We start from the raw sequence: 18576 nt of genomic DNA on the forward strand, positions 1-18576 counted from the left end.
ATCTTTTAATTTAGAACTTAAATAAAGATGGCTTTGGAAATTCGTTTATTTACTTTGTGGGTCAAGAAATTTAATTGTATTTGAATACATGTCCTGAAACGTCGTTGCTGTTGACATTTCAAAGGATGACATTCAAATCATTTATTATTTTACCACATTTGTGACAAGAAATATTATAATTATTAAAGAAACTACTCAAAATACGTTACTTTTACATTTAATAATTCGATTGGTTGTTGTATAAACTAAACTACTGTATGTGATTTACTGATCTTGTTATAATAACTAACATTTCGAAAAGACGACGTCAAAAATTATAAAAAAAACAGCATATTATTTCATTTAAACATTATTTGCCATTCATATTTCACGTTTAGTAAAAACCGAAAAGATTTTTTTTGTACGCCAACTAATAATAAACTATCTACGTGTTTTATACGTATTTTAATTAACCTAATTTATCATGATCCATCATTTAAAAATTAATAAAGGTCGTGGTACTGACCAGGGCTGATTTTGTAAATGCAATTTTAACACATTATTTCTATTTACGTTCTAAATATGCGCTATAACGTGTTAAAATTGCGTTCGTAATATCATCCCAAGACAACATACAAATAATTCAATCGATTCTCCCTCTGAACATTAGCATCTTGCTCAATTAGAGAGGTACCCAGATGGCAATTTAAACTTGCCTCAAGCTTGTATCAAGTTCGAAGTACCAAGAGTTCAAGCTTGACCCAAGTTTGAGATTGCAACTCTGTAAACTTGAGTTTAAAGCAAACTTCCTAGTTACCATCCAACAAACTTGCATGATGTTTGGATTTATTTAGCAAAAAAAAACAAAAAACCAAAAATACAAAAAAAAACAAAAAATATAGAAAAAAAAGGGAAAAAAAAGAAAAAAAAAACAAGAAAAAACAAAAAAAAATACACGAAGCTTCTTAAAAATATTAAATAAAATATCTTGTTATTATTACTCAGTATATTTATTTTGAATAAAAAATAAAAAATACGGGCTATTTTTGCCAAGAAAGTCAGATGATGTGATGTCAAATAATTCATGTCAATTGACTGGAGATCAGAGCCCGGTGCATTATTTTGTCTCTCAACTCTGAAACAAATAAATAAAACTGTTTTATGACTTACTAGCTTTTCGACTAGCGGGATTTCTCATGGTAAAAAGTATCCGACATTCAAATCAAAATTTGTTGCAACAGAGAGAGAAAACATTTTGGGAAGGAAATATGGAAGTCTAGGTATTTACTGGGCTTATGTACTGTCATTGGCTGGTTGAAGTGGCCACTTTACAAACTGTGTAACATTAAGCGTTCTGCCTATGTTTAAACATCTTCATTTCCTCAACTCTTCCATCTATTAACTTTTGTGAAGTATAAGAGCCTCTGGGGTTAAAGTATTGGTTTTTATATCGATATATTATCAACAGCCTTTTCGTTCTGTAAATAAAACATAATTCAATCAATTCAATTCAATTATAGTAAAATATTTGTGATATTTAATAATTAATCAGTTTAAACTATTGTAAGCATTATGCAGTGGATGAGATATTAAAATCATACTTACTTTTAAAGAGCTCCTGACAAGACGGTTTTGTCGAGTGACAGTGCAACAAAAACTCATTTTTAATGTTTTTTCCTCAGTGGCATATCAATAGTTTATTCTTTAAACTGAGTATTAACACTTCGACAATATTAAAAGTTTTAAAATCGCCGGAAAAACGTCCAATGATAAATGCGTAATTAAAGAACTGCGCATTTTGAATGACATGTAACCCACGGACAAAAACGGTGAAATATATCATTATTCTATGACTTTGAAGTATTGCCAATCGGAATGTTGTTTGGAATTAACCACTTTTTTGGATATTTGTCATGCACTAATTTAATTCGGTGGCCTTTGTGGTGTAGTGGTTAAGACATTTGGCTCACACATGGAAGGTTCTGGGTTCGATTCCTGGTGAGAACACAAAAATTAAATATGATTTTTCTTAAGGCTGGGTGTACCGTGCTGTAATTCACCAATGTGATTGGGCCTCACGGCCTGTTGTGGGGCTAAAAAAAAATTGGTCTGGTAGAAAAGTTCTGGGATTAAATATAACAGTTTAAATAAAAAAAGGAATTCTCTTCATATTTTTATGCATATGGCAATGTGTTGATCATGACTGTATGACTTTTGGATTCTGAAAAATCATTCTTGACATAACAAGATTCCAGCAAGTTTTGTCAAAACTTGTCTCTTCAAATTTGACATAACAATATTCCAGCAACTTTTGATAAAAACTTGTTGCGTCAAATTTTCCTTTTCAACCTTCCATCAATCTAAAATCAAGTTTGTACCAAGTTTCACTGCTATCTGGGTAGAAACGTTTAATATAAAATTATAACATAAATCTAAGCACGAAAATGTAAAAAAAAATGTTGAATTTAAAAAACAAACTTATCAATGCAACTATGCAACGGTTTAACTTTTTAATTTGACTGGACTGTATGTACTTATAATAAATAATAATATGTCATTTTTAAACGTAAACGCGTAAGGGTTTTATTTTCAACTAATTAGTTAATATTAATATACTATTGTATGTATTTTAATAATATTTTTAATAATCAAATATTTTATGTGGTATTCCGAACCTATTTAAAAATGGTATCAAATAATTAAAAAACTCGAAGTAGGTATTCGATTTCTATATCCGATAGTCACGTCACTAATTATATTAATCTATGGTACTCAACTGTCAAATAGTCGAAAATCTATTAAGAATCGGTACATTCTGTACCTACATCTACATTCATGAATTTGAAGTTTAAAGGCTGTCGCTGTTGCATTATGTTGGTGTGCACACTGTTGCAGGTTGCAGGCGCTGCAAGTTGCAAGTTGTTGAAAACTTGTTCGGGGCGTAGATTTCCTATGGTGTAAATTCATACTCTAGTGCAAATTCGCGCTGGACACTCTAGATAGTTAAAAATAAAGTAAACAACGAAAGTATCGCATTGTTTATTTAGTGTTTTGTAGAAGTGGAGCAATGCTCTAAATTAACAATGGAAAGAAATGATGACATATTTTTTACACCATCGGAAGTAGAGTGCTTGAAGACTTTGATTTCTAATCACCCTGTGGTTATTGAATTACCTCTTGATCTTAGTTTATTTGCGGACCGGAGTAAAGCTTGGAATGACATAACTAATGCATTCAATTCCGTTGAATCCCATGACGTTGGTGCATTTTTAAATACATAATTATTATTATTTGTAGATTATTTTATTATCACTTAAGCAGCAATTTTTTCATTTCGATAATGTGACGCCTGTTTCGCATTTGCTCATTTTCAAAGACACATATGGTATCGTATCATATAATACCTACCCATAAAATAAATCGATAAGTCTACTTGGTTTTTAATTTGACATCTTCCGTGACTAGGGGGCTTGCGGCCATATTAAAATTAAAATTCAAAAATACGATTTCTTTGTCAGTATATCTAGTTAACTATTTTTATTTCCTTATTCAAAGTGGATCAGTATATTATAGTGATTTGCCGATGCCATGTTTATAATAGATCACAGCCAAATAAGGTGTATTTCAAGGAATTCTAATAAGAGTATAGGATTGATGCTTGGGGAAAGGTATGGGAGCTCCTACCCAGTTGGTGGTAGAAAGAAGAGAACAATGTTGAGGACTGAAGTGTATTTATTACATGATGTATAAATAGAGTAACTGCGTAGACATTTTATTTTGAGCCACTGGGCACAGAACTGGACTATATTTTGAAATTGTCTGAGGCTCTCCAAACCACATGTTGTAACCGCATTGTATGAACTGCATAATGTAACTGAGAATATTATCACTTATATATTGTCCAGTGTTCATTTTACTTCCCGATGAGATTTTGAGATCGTGTACCTACTATTTCCTAATTTCTCAGCGATTTTACTTCTGCTTGTATCAGCAGTTTGTTAATAGTCAATTGAATGTTTTGATAATGAATTGTTTACAGGAAATGTGTGATTTCGTTTCTGCACATACTTAATACGATAGTAGGTGCTGACACTGAAAATTGATTTCCGGGTGACTCTTACAGGAGTATGAGAATAGGAAGTTTAGAAGAATCAAGTAGAAATTATATTTTAATGAGTAGGGAGAGTTTGGATAGTTCTAGGAGAAGTAAAGGGAATATTTTATAGACTAGTAGAGGTATATGTGGTTGAGATTCTACTCATATAAAAAGCACTCGCACTCAACGACGTATATGAGGGGATTGGGGAAGGGGGGGGGGGTTAGGGGTCCAAACCCCCTCCATCGAAAATTAGTTTATACTAGATATAATGAATTTTGAAAACCCCATATGTACCTGCTATGCATATTTGACATGTACCGGATGAAAGCTAATACTGAAGAAATCATACAAAAATGGACCTTTTGCATTATTTGTGGAAAACAGCAACATCAGATGGATTTCTAATTAGAAGAATAATATTAATGAGCAGACAGCAACTATTACATGCCAGAGAATTTGGTCTTCCCATCCTTGTTTTATCGGCCCTACGGGCTTTAGTTTTTGGCTCTTCGAGGCTCGGTTGATTAGGATCTCGGTCAGGTAGAAGTATCAACTCTTTGGGCCTCACTTTCTTTTTGTTTGGAGTAATCTAAATGTCTCACACTCGATATAATGCTACAAAAATCACACAAAATTTACAGAAATATTGAATATCTACATAGAAATATTAGTTAGTAAGCGATTAAAATTAAAAAGAAAATAATAAGTAATTAAAAAAGATAACAGGCTGTGGCTGACTGTTACATGCTAGTACATTCAGCCCTTCGGGTCTCATTTAGTCAGCCTTAATGAATCTGTCCTCTTGGTCTTATTAAATCCTCAGTTATTTGAAATATAGTACAAATATAGAGAGATAATTATTATTCCGTTCGAATATTAAATTTTAACACACGAAAATGACCCTGATTTAGCAGCAATACCACGATAATAAGACTAAAATTCCTGTGCGCGCGTATAAGGGACATCCACAATTTATAAATACTAGAGTATTAATATTATAGAGGATGATACCTAAAAACAATCATCATTCCATGTTCACTCCTTAGTTGGAGCATATGCTGTCCACAAAGAGCCTCTAGGTATCTCTGTTGGCTGCCAGCTCCTGCGCATCCTCCCAATTCAGGTTCGTGTCCCATAGTTCCAACATGAATTGCCGACGAACAGTCAGCAGCCAGGGCGTCGAGAACCTGATGCCTTGTGGGCATGAGTGGTTAAGGATCTCAGGAGGCATCCGCAGTATATGGCACAGCCAACCGTGTTTATGTTTTTGGCACAAGTTTTTACCACTTGACAAATTGTACCGATGAATGACATTTATGCAGAATAAAATTATAGTCAGCTGTGATCAAACTGTTACTAATTTAGTATGTAGCATAGTTTGATTTCTTTAAAGTCTTTAAGAGTGATTTCTATTCTATCTACTATTCATTTATTCCAAAATAAGTTCATATTTAAAATGTATGATTTATTTATAAATATTTTGGAAAAAACATTATATTATATTTGATGTTGAAAAAATGATAAAGTTACAAAATCATGTCACTTTTGGAATCTTATTACTGAATTTCTTTAAAGAAAATACCGTCATATTATTTATTCTCAAAAATAAATCTTATTCATGCAAAAAATATTTAATTTTTTAAAGATTTAATTAATCTGAAAATGAGTTTAACCGAACCGGCTTGATTTTAAATTTTTCGGAATATGAAGACTGATAGAGACTACTGTATTTAAAAAAATATTTATTTTACATTTGAATGTAGTTTATATCATATAAATCTAAATTATAAATCTTTCTTAATACAGAAATTACCAATAATATTAATATTACTACAATAACATTTTACTACTCAAATGCCGCTCGCATAAGTTTGACTAAAATGTATATCATCCACAGTCTCTAGATAGTAAAGTCTTTATAAACAAATTACAAGAGTTTATTAGAGATACTGTTTTTTGGGAAACATTGTGTTTTCATCTTTACTTTTTGGTTTCTTTTCTTTTCTTATATTAAAATATTTATACTGTGTATTTTTTCATTTTGTACGTGCTGTAAAGTAAAACTGATTAAATCATGTATACCGACTCACAAGCTACGCCTATGTGGGATTTTTTTCTTATTATTTTATTCTGTTTTATGTTATGATTGTATGCTATGAAATGTAAGAAAAAAAATACAATAAATAAAAAAAATAAAAAAGTTTATTTTAGTTTCATCCTTTGTTTGTCTTTGCTACATTGTTTTATGTTATTTTTGTTCAGTTTCTTGTACATACGTTTCTTCATATAACTGTTGTAATTGGCTTAGGCCATATATTTAATAAATAAAATAACATCTGTTGATGAGACTTATTGTTGGTTTCAATGTTCCGTGTTTTGCAGTGAAAAATATGTGACTTTTTTCTGGTTTTTTAAAAAACTTTAAGGATTTATTCACAGACTTTATTTGGAAACAGCAAGACACTATTTACATCTATTGTATTTGCAGTTTATTTTCATGGAAGTAGTTACACTTGCTTAAACTTTCCACCGATATACAATAAAAATGAAACAACATTAGATAATGTATTTCAGGATAATGCGAACAACAAGAATACCACATAAAAATATTTATAAGAATTATGAATGTTCATTAGCACTTGCGATTGCTTTATTATGGAAATAAAATACAAGGGAGTGATACTTCAGTCTACAAATTTGAAATAACCGGTGATTGGATTCATTGCCTTCGTGACATCTTCGAGACTGATATTTTTACTATAAAAATAAACATATTTGTACAAAATCAATAAGAATAAAGGATTAAAATTTATATAATAGTAACATTATTTTTTATAAATGCAGTACTCTCTCAGTAATCTGCCACCCTAAGAACCAGGCAAGTGCCCAATTAGTAAAAATATAGTACAAGTAAGTAGTAAGTAAGTTCTGTGCCAGAAACCCGACGATTATGCAAAATTTGGCAAAATTTCAAACCATTTATTTATTTTGGAAAAAACTGTTTTCATTTTGAAATTTTCACTTGCACCTTACGGTTTAATTGATCGAAATTATTTATAAAATTACATATAAACAATGTTTATCAATTATTTAACCTGATCTGAGCGCCAAGGTTTTACAAAGCTCTAGTCTATAGGTACGTGGCGGACTACTGAATTGGACATACGGATACTGGCAAATTATAGAGCCTGATTTTGTGCTTTCAACTAGTAAAAATAACAGTAGATTATATTAGCTGTCGGATAATTGAGCAGCAGATTATAACAATTTGCCGGATAATTAGGCGACAAATTACTGAGAGTACTGTATGCTAACACTTTCCAAAATTGTGCATTTAGTATCACTCTTTTCTATTATTAATTGTATACGATGATTACACTAAAAACTTAAATAATGTGTGCTCTAAAATTATTAACATCACAATTCAATTTGTTTCAGAGATCCGAATTTGAACTAAGATCGTGCTGGAAAAACATTCAAGATAAACAACGTCTGTTAGACGATAATCCGATTGATATGTTGCTATCTAAAAAACTCAGCATCGAAGAGCATTATAATACTAAATTTGAGTCTGATGATACTGTCAAGAATGACGATGATAGCCATAAGTCAGTGCCCAATCTAGGTTAGCTATATCAACAAAAAATTTTACATGAAATTTATCACCAGTGATTATTATATCCTAAATGTCTAAACTCACAAAATATTACATTTTGTAAAATCTTACCAGAATTTGGAATGCTAATGGAAAATATTCCCCCGATATTTTCCAAAATTGGAATTCATCGTTTTTATCATATCCACACTCAGTGGTGTGTAGGGCACTGCACTGGTACACCAATTGCAGCATATCTGGATGAATCTATGATTTGGTACATGTAGGTAAGATGAAAAGTCTTGTGCTTCAGATCCAGTTTACGATTAATTTATTGTAAAATTTAAATTATTGCATACCAAAATATATCAATTTTTGAGCTGATTTTCAACAATTTGTAATTAACTTATTAGAAAATGGGAATCAAGCTGTTGTTTGATTTCGACCTTGCCAGAAATCAAACCCAGCACACAGGCATTGCTAGCAAATGGATTAATGTGACCGGATTGTCTTATTCAGAATTTTTCCTGAGGGTAGACATTGAGTGGAATACACTCGTGCAGAGTCCTGGCTCCAATTAACACATAGAACTGTATTCTTCATCCTGCGATTGGACATGGCGATCTGGACATCAGAAAAAACATGAATTACAAAATGTTTTCAAATTGTCATAAATTATATTCCTTAATAATAATTAAACATAATTTGTATACTTTAAGATTCCCCATTGAACTCTTGTGACGAAAAGATTGATGAAAATTTTTTGAAAACAAGGAGGCTTAAACTTCTGATTCAGCAAGATCGGGAAGCTCATTCGATGAAAATGAAAATTTCTCGCCAAAACTTGAGATGCGCAATACTCCAGACCGAAGCAGCACAACTATTAAAAGATGATGCTCAACTTAAATTCGATTTAACGGCTCACCAGTATCCAGCCTAAAAAATAAAGTCCAGATTATATTAAATACTCTATTTTTGTAATTATAACCAGAGTAAATTACTTTTGAAATGTACCTACTGAAACATTTTCTTGTAAAATTGTCTTAATATTTGTTCCTAACATGTTCAGACACTGTGAGATACTTATCTCACCCTCAGAAGTACACTGTAATATGTCTAAATCGGCCATTTTGCAGGAGAGCAAAAACTTCACTTGTATTGACAATATAATGCCCAGTATTTTTTGTGGTATTTGGTCATTTGACCGTTAAAGTATGAGAGCAACACTAGCATCATAATTATTGCAGTGTTCTTCTTGATATTTTACTCAATTGATTTCAAAGAATACCGAAGTGTGTGTATTATCTCGCTCAAAATAATCATAGAGATACGTGAATGTTCTTCTGAGAAAGAGGAAAAACTGTGATTAAACCGCATTAATAATTCAAAATAGCTAAATTAAACTGCTGACAGTGACTTCAAGGGGTGCGTTTTGTTCACATAGTGACACTAATTCAAATTTTGGCTTAAGTCATAGTGGTATGAAGATACGATGGCATTCAAAATCTGATATCTCATTTTACTACACTATAACAGACTCTTTATGGCAAGGATGGCATGGTACGCAGGAGATTTTTGACAGCGCTCTAAAGAATAATGTGTACTTGTTAGTTTTTTGCAACGTTTTAAAGTAAAAGTACTTGCAACATTTTAAAGTAAAAGTACGAACTGATTGTCTATTCCATGCAAAATATAATAATTCTTATTTATGTGTATTTTTCAATCACTCGAATCGAGTAACTTGACTCTTTTTAACAATATTTAAGCTCTGTGTCACATTGACTAATATAAAGTAAAAGGTTTTAAACAAAATATAAATGAGGTAATTCCTTTATGTTGAAAAAATATGATTAAAACTGATCTAAAATATTTTTCCACTGAAAAGATTTACGTCTACTTCATTCCTGTACCTATTTAGCAATCAATCTTAAAATATCGATCTAATACTATAAGCCGTCTTTGCTCTTTATTAAAAATTATATAGGTATCTAATGAAGCCAAATTTTAGGATCGGTCAGTTGTACTCTCTCAACTTGAATTATAGAATTAACGACAATGGTTAATCATAAAGCGGTCGAATGTGTATTTTTGGTCAACATTTTGAAAAATTGATAATTGATTGACTACTCATATCATTTTAGAGCTTATTTTAAAAGTAATGTATTACCTATAACAGTGTCATCTCTGCTTCAATAGAATCGATGTTTTGATGTTAGTTCAATACTCCGTCTGTGTAATTTTAGGCTTATATTCTCGAAGTCCCCTATTCCATATTTTATTATTTAAGTGATAGAGAAATGTATTTAATTAGGATACTCATCCAAACGAGGATGACATGTGCCGTTTATTTCTCTATATTTAGTGACTCATATGAACGCAACTTATATGAAATTTGTCTCAATTTTTGAATTCTTGATGTGTTACCAAACTTAATATAATATTTTATTGAAATATTTAGTAGATTATAAAAATGATGACTGTTTTAAAAAAATCTAAGGTTCTAGTTAATTTAGGGTACACTATGCATTTTATTTCCTTTTGTAAGACTATATTGATAGCGTCATTTTTAAACAAACTGCATTGAAATTTTATTAGTGGGAATTTATTATGTTAGCGTAATACATAATATTCAAGCCAGGATTCATCACTTTTCGTCCAGCTTATATGATGTATGTGTACCTGTTTTAATAAATTACTGGTTCATAATCATTCCACTTTTTGCACCTAGTGGTGCATAGGGTACTACATCGGCACACCAATTGCAGCGTATCTTGATCATTTTTGTTACATGAAGGTAAGATGATCAGTCTTACGCTTGAGGTGCCAGTCCAGAGGACTATGAAATATTTTAGTGTAAAAACAACTTTTTAAATGACTATTTCATGTCAACCATGTCGGTAATCAAACCCGAAACCTTTTGCATAGCAGGCAAACGCGCCGACCACTGCACCATGAGGCTGACCACAATAAAAAATAAAAGTCAACACATCTTTTCCCCGATCATTTAATCAATGTTGTTTGTCGAATACAATGGAAGACAAGGCATTCTGTTGCAAATTTTAAAAAATGTACTTTTTACATAAATGAAGATTTTATGTACAGCTTTTCACATAAAGCCAACTATATCATAAAAAAATAGCAGAAAACCGATTTTGAGAGCGAATTAAGGTGTTATTTTATCAATAATTGTATTGGTGTTCAAAACTTTAACCCCAGACATGTCTGTTTTTTATTTTTGTCACATAACATAATAATCCACTCATGTCTTCAATTATTATATGAAATTTTATTGCAAAGTGATACTAACTTATATTGCAAATTGATGCAGCTTAATTTTTAAATACTTCATGTGATAGTATTTGTTTGTCAAAAAACAAGTTTAATGTATTTTCTATTTCTAGTTAAAATACATAGATATAAGAAGTATATATAAAAAAAGGTAGTGCCAAAATTATCACTTATGGATTCGTATGCATTAAAAAAATATTTGATGTTAAAAATACTCTGTACCTAGATTATACATATATTTAATTTTTATGAAAGCCAAAATTTAAAATATCAAAAGTGTAAACTATATGTATGTTTATTATAGAAATAAGAGTACTGATACTTGAATTCACAAATTTAGAATAACCACTGACCGATTACATCGCTTTCGCAATATCTTCAAGATTGTCAATTAGGACGTTGAACCTTAGAGTTCACCAGGAGAATCAAATAGCTGATAAAAAATGAGCCACAATAATCTATTATTTAAATTCATTATATAAACTTATGTATATGTTATTTGAGCAAAAATAATTAAATTATAATTTTTTTTTTTTAAAGGAATAACCCGCTAAGCCTCTATTTTAAGGCTTGTCAGCAGGTGGGATAGAGGGGATATGGAAGAAGGTTATGAAAAATACACCACAACACCCAGACCAATTGAGAAAAAAATCTTTCTTGGATTTTTTTCTTGCAACTGGCGGGAATCGAACCCGCGACGCCAGTTTCACAGATAGCCGTCTAACCAACTGCGCCACGGCGCCTGTCGATTTATTGTAATTACTATTATATAAATTTGAACTCTACCTTACTTATTTAGTATAAATTGATTTATTTTAAAAATAAAAATACCAGTCTTGAAGATGTCTCGATGAAGCGATAAAGCCTGTCTCTAGTTATTCTGAATTTGTGGATTTTTGTATCATACGTCCTTAAATATATAACAATTATCTTCCTCTAAGAATTTTCACCAACAAACTTGAATGTATTAATTGTTATGGCCTGTATAAAAATGTGTGTTATTTATGCTAAAATAACTGATTTATGTTTTGATTCATAAATGTTTACTCTTTCATGTCAGATATCACTTTAATGGAAATATATATTCGATGTTCAAAAATGATACATTTTCACTTATTTTTTGTTTGGCTAGTTAAAATTTCATTTTATTTATGTATTTAGTTTATTATAGGACATAGATTATATCCAATGTATTTAATGTTGCTAAACCCATTTTGATAGACTGTTGTACAGAACTTCCTTTAACAAAAATATTCCTCATCCACTCTGCTAGGAATTAAAACTAGGATCTCAAATATGGTAGATGCTCTTGCCTACAACTACTCGTACACTACGAGGTGGACTTATCTCCACTCGATTTCTTTTTCAGAATTTTTACCCGAAAGTAGCTATCGAGACAATGCGGTGGCCAGGCGGGAGGCTGCCAGGGGCGCAACCATCCGGGGGGTGCACTTTGCAGACCCATAGCCTTCTCATCTATAGAAAATAAAATCTTGGGAGAGTAAAATTAAATCTTGCCAGAGGCGCTCATGACCCTAGCTACGACGCTACTTGTTAAAATAAAGAGCATTCAATAAATAAAATAGCCTTTTTAGACAAATAATGCAATGTTTTGTTTGATATCTTTCAGTATTAGCTTTCATTGCTGATTCAGGGCGTATTGCTTTCTTCATAATTTGATGTCGTTATGCTAAAGAGATAATATAAAACAACAAGTCGAAAATTTTGAAAGTCGTTAAAATTTTCTTGAATATGTGTTAACCCTTCTTACTAATTTGATTTTTTAAAACTGTACGTGCACATATCTGTCCACGCAGGCGTTCTCTATTTAATGTCGAAACCCTAAATCTCTCTAGCGAGATAATATTTTCCATACCTAATCACGTCATGAGAATATTTTTTTATTCCCTTACAAAATTTTTATTTTATTTTGTTTCCTTTATATACTTTCATATTTATATTTTCGATGTATGAATTTATAATTACATAAAAATCGTTATATATACTTTTTTAAATTGCGAAAATAAGGAAATATCATAAATAGGATATGTATATAGCGCCATTTTCGTAATATAATACCTTAAAGGCACTTTACAAAGATACAAACATTGATTTGCGTTTGTATCATGGATAACTTATGTAGCGCATTTGATATCCTAATTAACTGAGACCCGAAAAGCCAATCATGAGCCTTGGCACAAGGTTATTTATGCCCTCCTCGAAGAACTCTCCCGCCAGCTCCTTCCCCCACTTCAGTACCTCTTTCTGCACCTGCTCGTGGGTTGAAAATTGAGGTGAAAAGATGATAATCCGAAGTCGCCACGTCAGGGGAATACGGGGGTGGTTCAAAACATCCCAACCAAATGAGTCTAAGAGCACCTTGGCTGCTAAGGCTGTGTGAGGACGGGTATTGTCGTGCAACAAGCACACTCCTCTCATCAGCATTCCCCCCTATTTGTTTTTAATGCTCCTTTTGAGTTTTTTTAGGGTCTCACAATATCTTTGTGCATTGATGGTCTCCTCTTGATGCAGACATTCGACCAAAATGATGCCTTTTCGGTCCTAAAACACTGAGGCCATGATTTTTTTGCCCGATATTGTGGTTTTGATATTTATGGCAGAAATACCGCTGTGACGACTGTCTTTTTGACTCTTGTAATGAGCCATTCACGTTTCATCTTCAGTCACAATAGTGCCCAGAAAATCGTTACCTTTCACTTCAAGTCCCTCAAGAAACAAACGGGCGCTATTGACCCGATTTTTCTTATGCTTCTCTGTTAGTTGTTTTGGGACCCATCTTGCGCACATTTTAAGGTACCTATCCCAGCGTTTCTGTAAGTGTCTCGTATAAGAAAGTAACATTCCAGAAATTTCATCCACTACTGTCAATCAAGCGGTCACCACGAATAGTTTCTTCGATTTTTTGCAACAACTCATCAGTCAAATTGGATGGTCTTCCACTCCTCTATTCGTCATGAAAATTTGTTCTGCCTCCAGTAAACTGCTTACACCAATTAAAAACACTCGTTCTGTTCACACCTTCGCCGTAAACCGTTTTGATACGCGAATTTTTTTTAGTGGGTAGCTGTTATTCCTTCCGCGAGTAAGAAGCGGCTCACAGCACGTGGCTCGAACTTGGCGGGATTTACTTCCGTGTTTTTGCGATGCTCCCTCTGTCTGGACGCCAGAAGTCAGGAGATCCCTAAAAAAACCCACAAAAAACACAGCCCGTCATAAGCCTCGTATCAGCATATTTTGTGTGGTTTTGGTAGCATTATTTTGAGTGATGGCGTTTTCTTTATTACATTTTGATTGCTCCGAACAACAAAAAATAAATTGTGAGGGGCGACATTTCTAGGTGCCCGAGATCGTAATCAACCGAGACCCGAAAGGTCGATGGAACGAGTCCCGAAGGGCAATCAATTGAAGCTTATTTATTTATTTGGTGGCAGGCAAGCGCACTAATCAGTGCACCGTGAGGCTGACTAATCTCCACTCAAATTTCTTTTTACGATATCTATCTAAGGTAAGCTGCCGAACGATGTTCTTTAAAACACGAAAGAACGTAATAAATGTAAATCCACCCTAATTTTAAGTGAGGATTCCGACGATATGTGGAATTGGGTCTTTGGTTCATTCAATATTTAATGTGATTTATTTGGTGGCTTTTTTCTGGTAAAAATCCTGCTAAGAGAAATCAAGTGGAGATTAGTCGGCCAAAAAATCTTTTGTCCGGAAAAAAATTTGGCCGAAGCTTGGAGATTAGTCGGTATTTTTTAAATGCCAAATATTTTTTTAATATTATAAAACAGTAAAAATCAGTCCACCCTATGATTTTTATCATCGGCATCGTATGAAATTGGCCTTACAGTGGAACGACAAGTGATTTAGCAATGTTCGCTATAATTATCTGCACAAAAATTTTAATAGGTTTTTGAATTAATTTTTTGTGTTAGGCATGTGATTGATCGATTGTTCCGTTACTATGCAACCGACACGACGAATGTAACCCAATTTTTTTTGCAAATATTTTAACCAATCTTGTTATTGAAAATTTGAGTATACTGTATCGGCAACTCTTATCGTCCTTTTATAATCGAGGCCCTGTAGGTATTGGTAGATAAATTTAAAAAAATATTTTTTGTAACAATAACAAATTCTCACACATACAAAACATATGTACATACATAAGTACGATACCGATTGGTTTTATTTTACATTTATACTTATATCTTTATGTTGGCAGCCTCCGTGGTGTAATGGTTAAGACGCTTGACTCACATGCGGAAGGTTCCAGGTTCGATTCTTAGTGAAAAAACAAAAATTAAAAATGCGATTTTCTAAGCCTGGGTGTTCTGTGCTGTAATTCGCCGCTGTAATTGGGCCTCCTGATCTGTTTTAGTGCAAAACAAAATACAACGGACGGTGTTACGCAATAACCAACTAAGCGACGCAATTATATTTTTCGGTTTTAAAATTTAAACCTAAGATTAAAACGAATATTTCATTCATAAACAATAATCTGAATTTAGTAAACACAAATTCGAACTTCAAATGCGATTTACGCAAAACTGTATTTCGGCGCCAAACTGATTATTGCATAACACCGTCGAAATATTGCAGTTTTAGCAACCTTTAAAATTATTATTCACGTCCATCCTGCCAGGAATCGAACCCAGGTTCTTAAGAATTGTAGGCGAACGCATCAACTACTTCACAACGAAGCGGACGTATCTCCATTCGATTTTCTTTTTCAGGATTTTTCCTGAGAGCAGCCATCGAGTCCAAAACACTCGTCCAGGGTTTTCGTTGTGTGTCACAAACAAAACTTCATCCGCCTGGGCACAAATAAAATTGAAATATAATACTAAAATATGGAGAAATACATTTTCAAATATGAGAAAAATGTTCAAAATATAATCTCATCATCATCATCATTCCCTTTAGTACCTAATGGTGCATAGGGCACTGTAACGGTACACCAACCGCAATATCTTGATCACTTTTGTTACTTGAAGGTAAGATGATCAATCTTACACTGAAGTGTTCCGATTACAATGGGAAGTTAACATTAATTTATCTTAAATTTTATCTACAAAGTAAAATTAAGTTTTGTGTATGATAAGCAGAATATGCATATTTTTTTTTTCTTTTAAACATGTTCAATTATAGGTCACCGAGAAAAATACTTTAAATGTTCATGCAAATATACTCATTTTCGTAAACAAATATCGTTTTTTTAATATGGATAATCGAAGATAACTCTGTTAATTTTCAAATTTTTGTCCCATCTCAACACAGGGCTTTTGGTTCTACGGAGTTGGGGACCTATGTCTCAAATAATGTACAGTAAAATGTATGTAAATAAATAAATAAATTGTACCTAATTGGGGCCCAGAGCCGCGATTATGAACGGCTATCTTCATCGGTATAAACTAATATCGACATTTATGTACGAAAATGTGTATATTTGTATGAAAATTCAAAGTATTTTCGCCGGTAACCGGTAATTGAACATGTTCAGAAAAAAATGTAAACGCTTTCTATATTTCATACAGAAAACTCAATTTTACTTTATAGATAAAATTAAAGACAAATTTTAACTTCCTATTAGAATACGTACCCAGGTACCAGTTAAGGAACTATGAAATATTCTAGTGTAAAAACACCCTTTTAAATAAATATTTCATATCAACCATGTCGGGAATCGATCCCGAGACCTCTTGCATGGTAGGCAAACGCGCTGACCATTACACCACGAGGCCGACATATATAATCTAGAACGTTAGAAAACCATCCTAGTCTCCAAATATAACAATGTTTAACTTGTTCTACTATCTACACATGCGTTCTGAGACTAACGGATCCGACAGACGTTGTCCTGCCCGAACGTTGGCTTGCCTGCTATTAGCTTGGAAAAAACTTTTCATTGATAAGTAGGTACCTAGGTACTTTTTATGATCGAATTCCAAAACTAAAAATTATTAATATTCAAATATTGAATTTCAGTAGGTATCTAGTATCTAGGTACTTATTTATGGTTGAATTCCAAAACATAAAATAGTTTATTTTCAAAAATAGAATGCTTTTTGTAAATGTCAAATTCGGCTCTTCTCACCAACAGGGGGGCCACTTAATACATGAATGCGATTTTCATAAATGTTTTTATTGACAGTTAATGTTATTTTGGTATTTCCAAAAACCCGGTAAAAATAAATAAATGGGAAGAAATCAAAAAGAACGAAAGGAAATAATCTGATTGGGATCCATAAAAAGTTAATATTGTTTGTAAACATTCAAAACAAACTTTTTTCAAATACAAAAAAACAACATCCTTCCGTTTTTTGTAAATGTATTATTGTTGAATGCAATCCTGGTAGGTAGATGAAACAAATATTTATGCTTTTGACCTGTTTTTTACTGATTGGATTGATAATTTTAATATCCAAGAACACGCGCAGCGCAAAAATCTACATTTCACTGAAAACTGCACGTAAATTGATTAAGCCGTTTAGAAGGGGTTTAGTGACATCACACGTATTGAAGAATTATATTTATAAAGTTAAATCAATACACATATTGCAAATATCTCATCATTGAACATTAATTATATAGTTTAATGGATTTGTGGTCCCGTGGTAGTGTTGCGGACCAAACTCTTAGTTAAAAAAAAAAACATTACTTGTTTATATTTTGTACTTCTTTCCCGGCATTAAATATCCAAAGTATTTTGCTTTTCTTTTCCCATATATATTTGTTTAAATCGAATACTCATCTTCCCCTTTCTTCCTCCAATATACGTTGATTTTTTCGGCACTGAAACTGAAAACGACTACTTTACTGAAACTGTGCAATAGGGGATGAAAATAATCGAATGATTAGTAATTAAAATAATTAAATAATCGAATGAATCATTCAGTTGCGGTATTCCATAGATCATAGCTTTTCGGTTATTGTGGCTTATGCTCGGTCAAAACCATAGATGACAGGCGGCGTGGCGTATTTGGTTAGACGGCTAACTGTGAAACTGGCGTCGCGGTTTTAATTCCCGCCAGTTGCAAGAAAAACATCCAAGAATGATTTTTTTTTCAATTGGTCTGGATGTTGTGGTGTAATTTTCATTACCTCCTTCCATATCCCCTCTATCCCACCTGCTGACAAGCCTCAAAATAGAGGTTTATAGCGGGTTACTCGTTTAAAAACAAAAAAAAGAGGGGGGGTGGGCGGGGCGCCCACAGAAGTTAGCTACAGTGTCCCTTCCCTCGAAATTAATCAAATTTAAATCAATTAATTCATTCCATAATTAATTAATTTATTTGATTAATCCATTAATGAATTCAATTAATAATAGGGAAATATCACGTACAACGAATACCGCAAAAAAAACATGAAATGGATTTAAAATAATGAATTGTATTTTCATAAGCAATATGGATATTGTGGAGAAAGGTTTTCATATATAACTTTAAAAAATAAAGAATTAAAAAAATATGTCACTAAAAAAACGCGACATATTTGTCATTGATAGTTGTGACGTCAAGATTTGTGACGATTTTCTAAAAAAACTTCAATGGTTTGGAGCAAAGCTAAAAATGAACAAGAATCGTGACGTAAT

The 18576-nt window shown here is 32.4% G+C and overlaps 1 protein-coding gene across 1 annotated transcript; it reads left to right on the forward strand.

Moving 5' to 3' along the window:
- The first annotated feature begins 2860 nt into the window (after positions 1-2860).
- On the forward strand, positions 2861-12060 carry LOC148278881 (uncharacterized). Its single transcript, XM_088230754.1, has 3 exons — positions 2861-3236; positions 7517-7703; positions 8393-12060. The coding sequence occupies exons 1-3, from the start codon at positions 3063-3065 to the stop codon at positions 8611-8613; spliced, it is 582 nt and encodes a 193-aa protein (XP_088086880.1). The 5' UTR covers positions 2861-3062; the 3' UTR covers positions 8614-12060.
- Positions 12061-18576: the final 6516 nt, after the last annotated feature.

Source organism: Micrasema longulum, unplaced genomic scaffold (genome assembly GCF_059751315.1).
Source record: "Micrasema longulum isolate JH-2025_06_02 unplaced genomic scaffold, ASM5975131v1 h1tg000815l, whole genome shotgun sequence".
Classification (NCBI taxonomy): Eukaryota; Metazoa; Arthropoda; class Insecta; order Trichoptera; family Brachycentridae; genus Micrasema; species Micrasema longulum.

Coding starts and splice junctions, on each gene's coding strand:
- LOC148278881 (XM_088230754.1), top strand. CDS start 3,063: ATGGAAAGAAATGATGACATATTTTTTACACCATCGGAAGTAGAGTGC. Junction 3,237..7,516: donor ATTCCGTTGAATCCCATGAC/GTTGGTGCATTT, acceptor AATTTGTTTCAG/AGATCCGAATTTGAACTAAG. Junction 7,704..8,392: donor TAAGTCAGTGCCCAATCTAG/GTTAGCTATATC, acceptor GTATACTTTAAG/ATTCCCCATTGAACTCTTGT.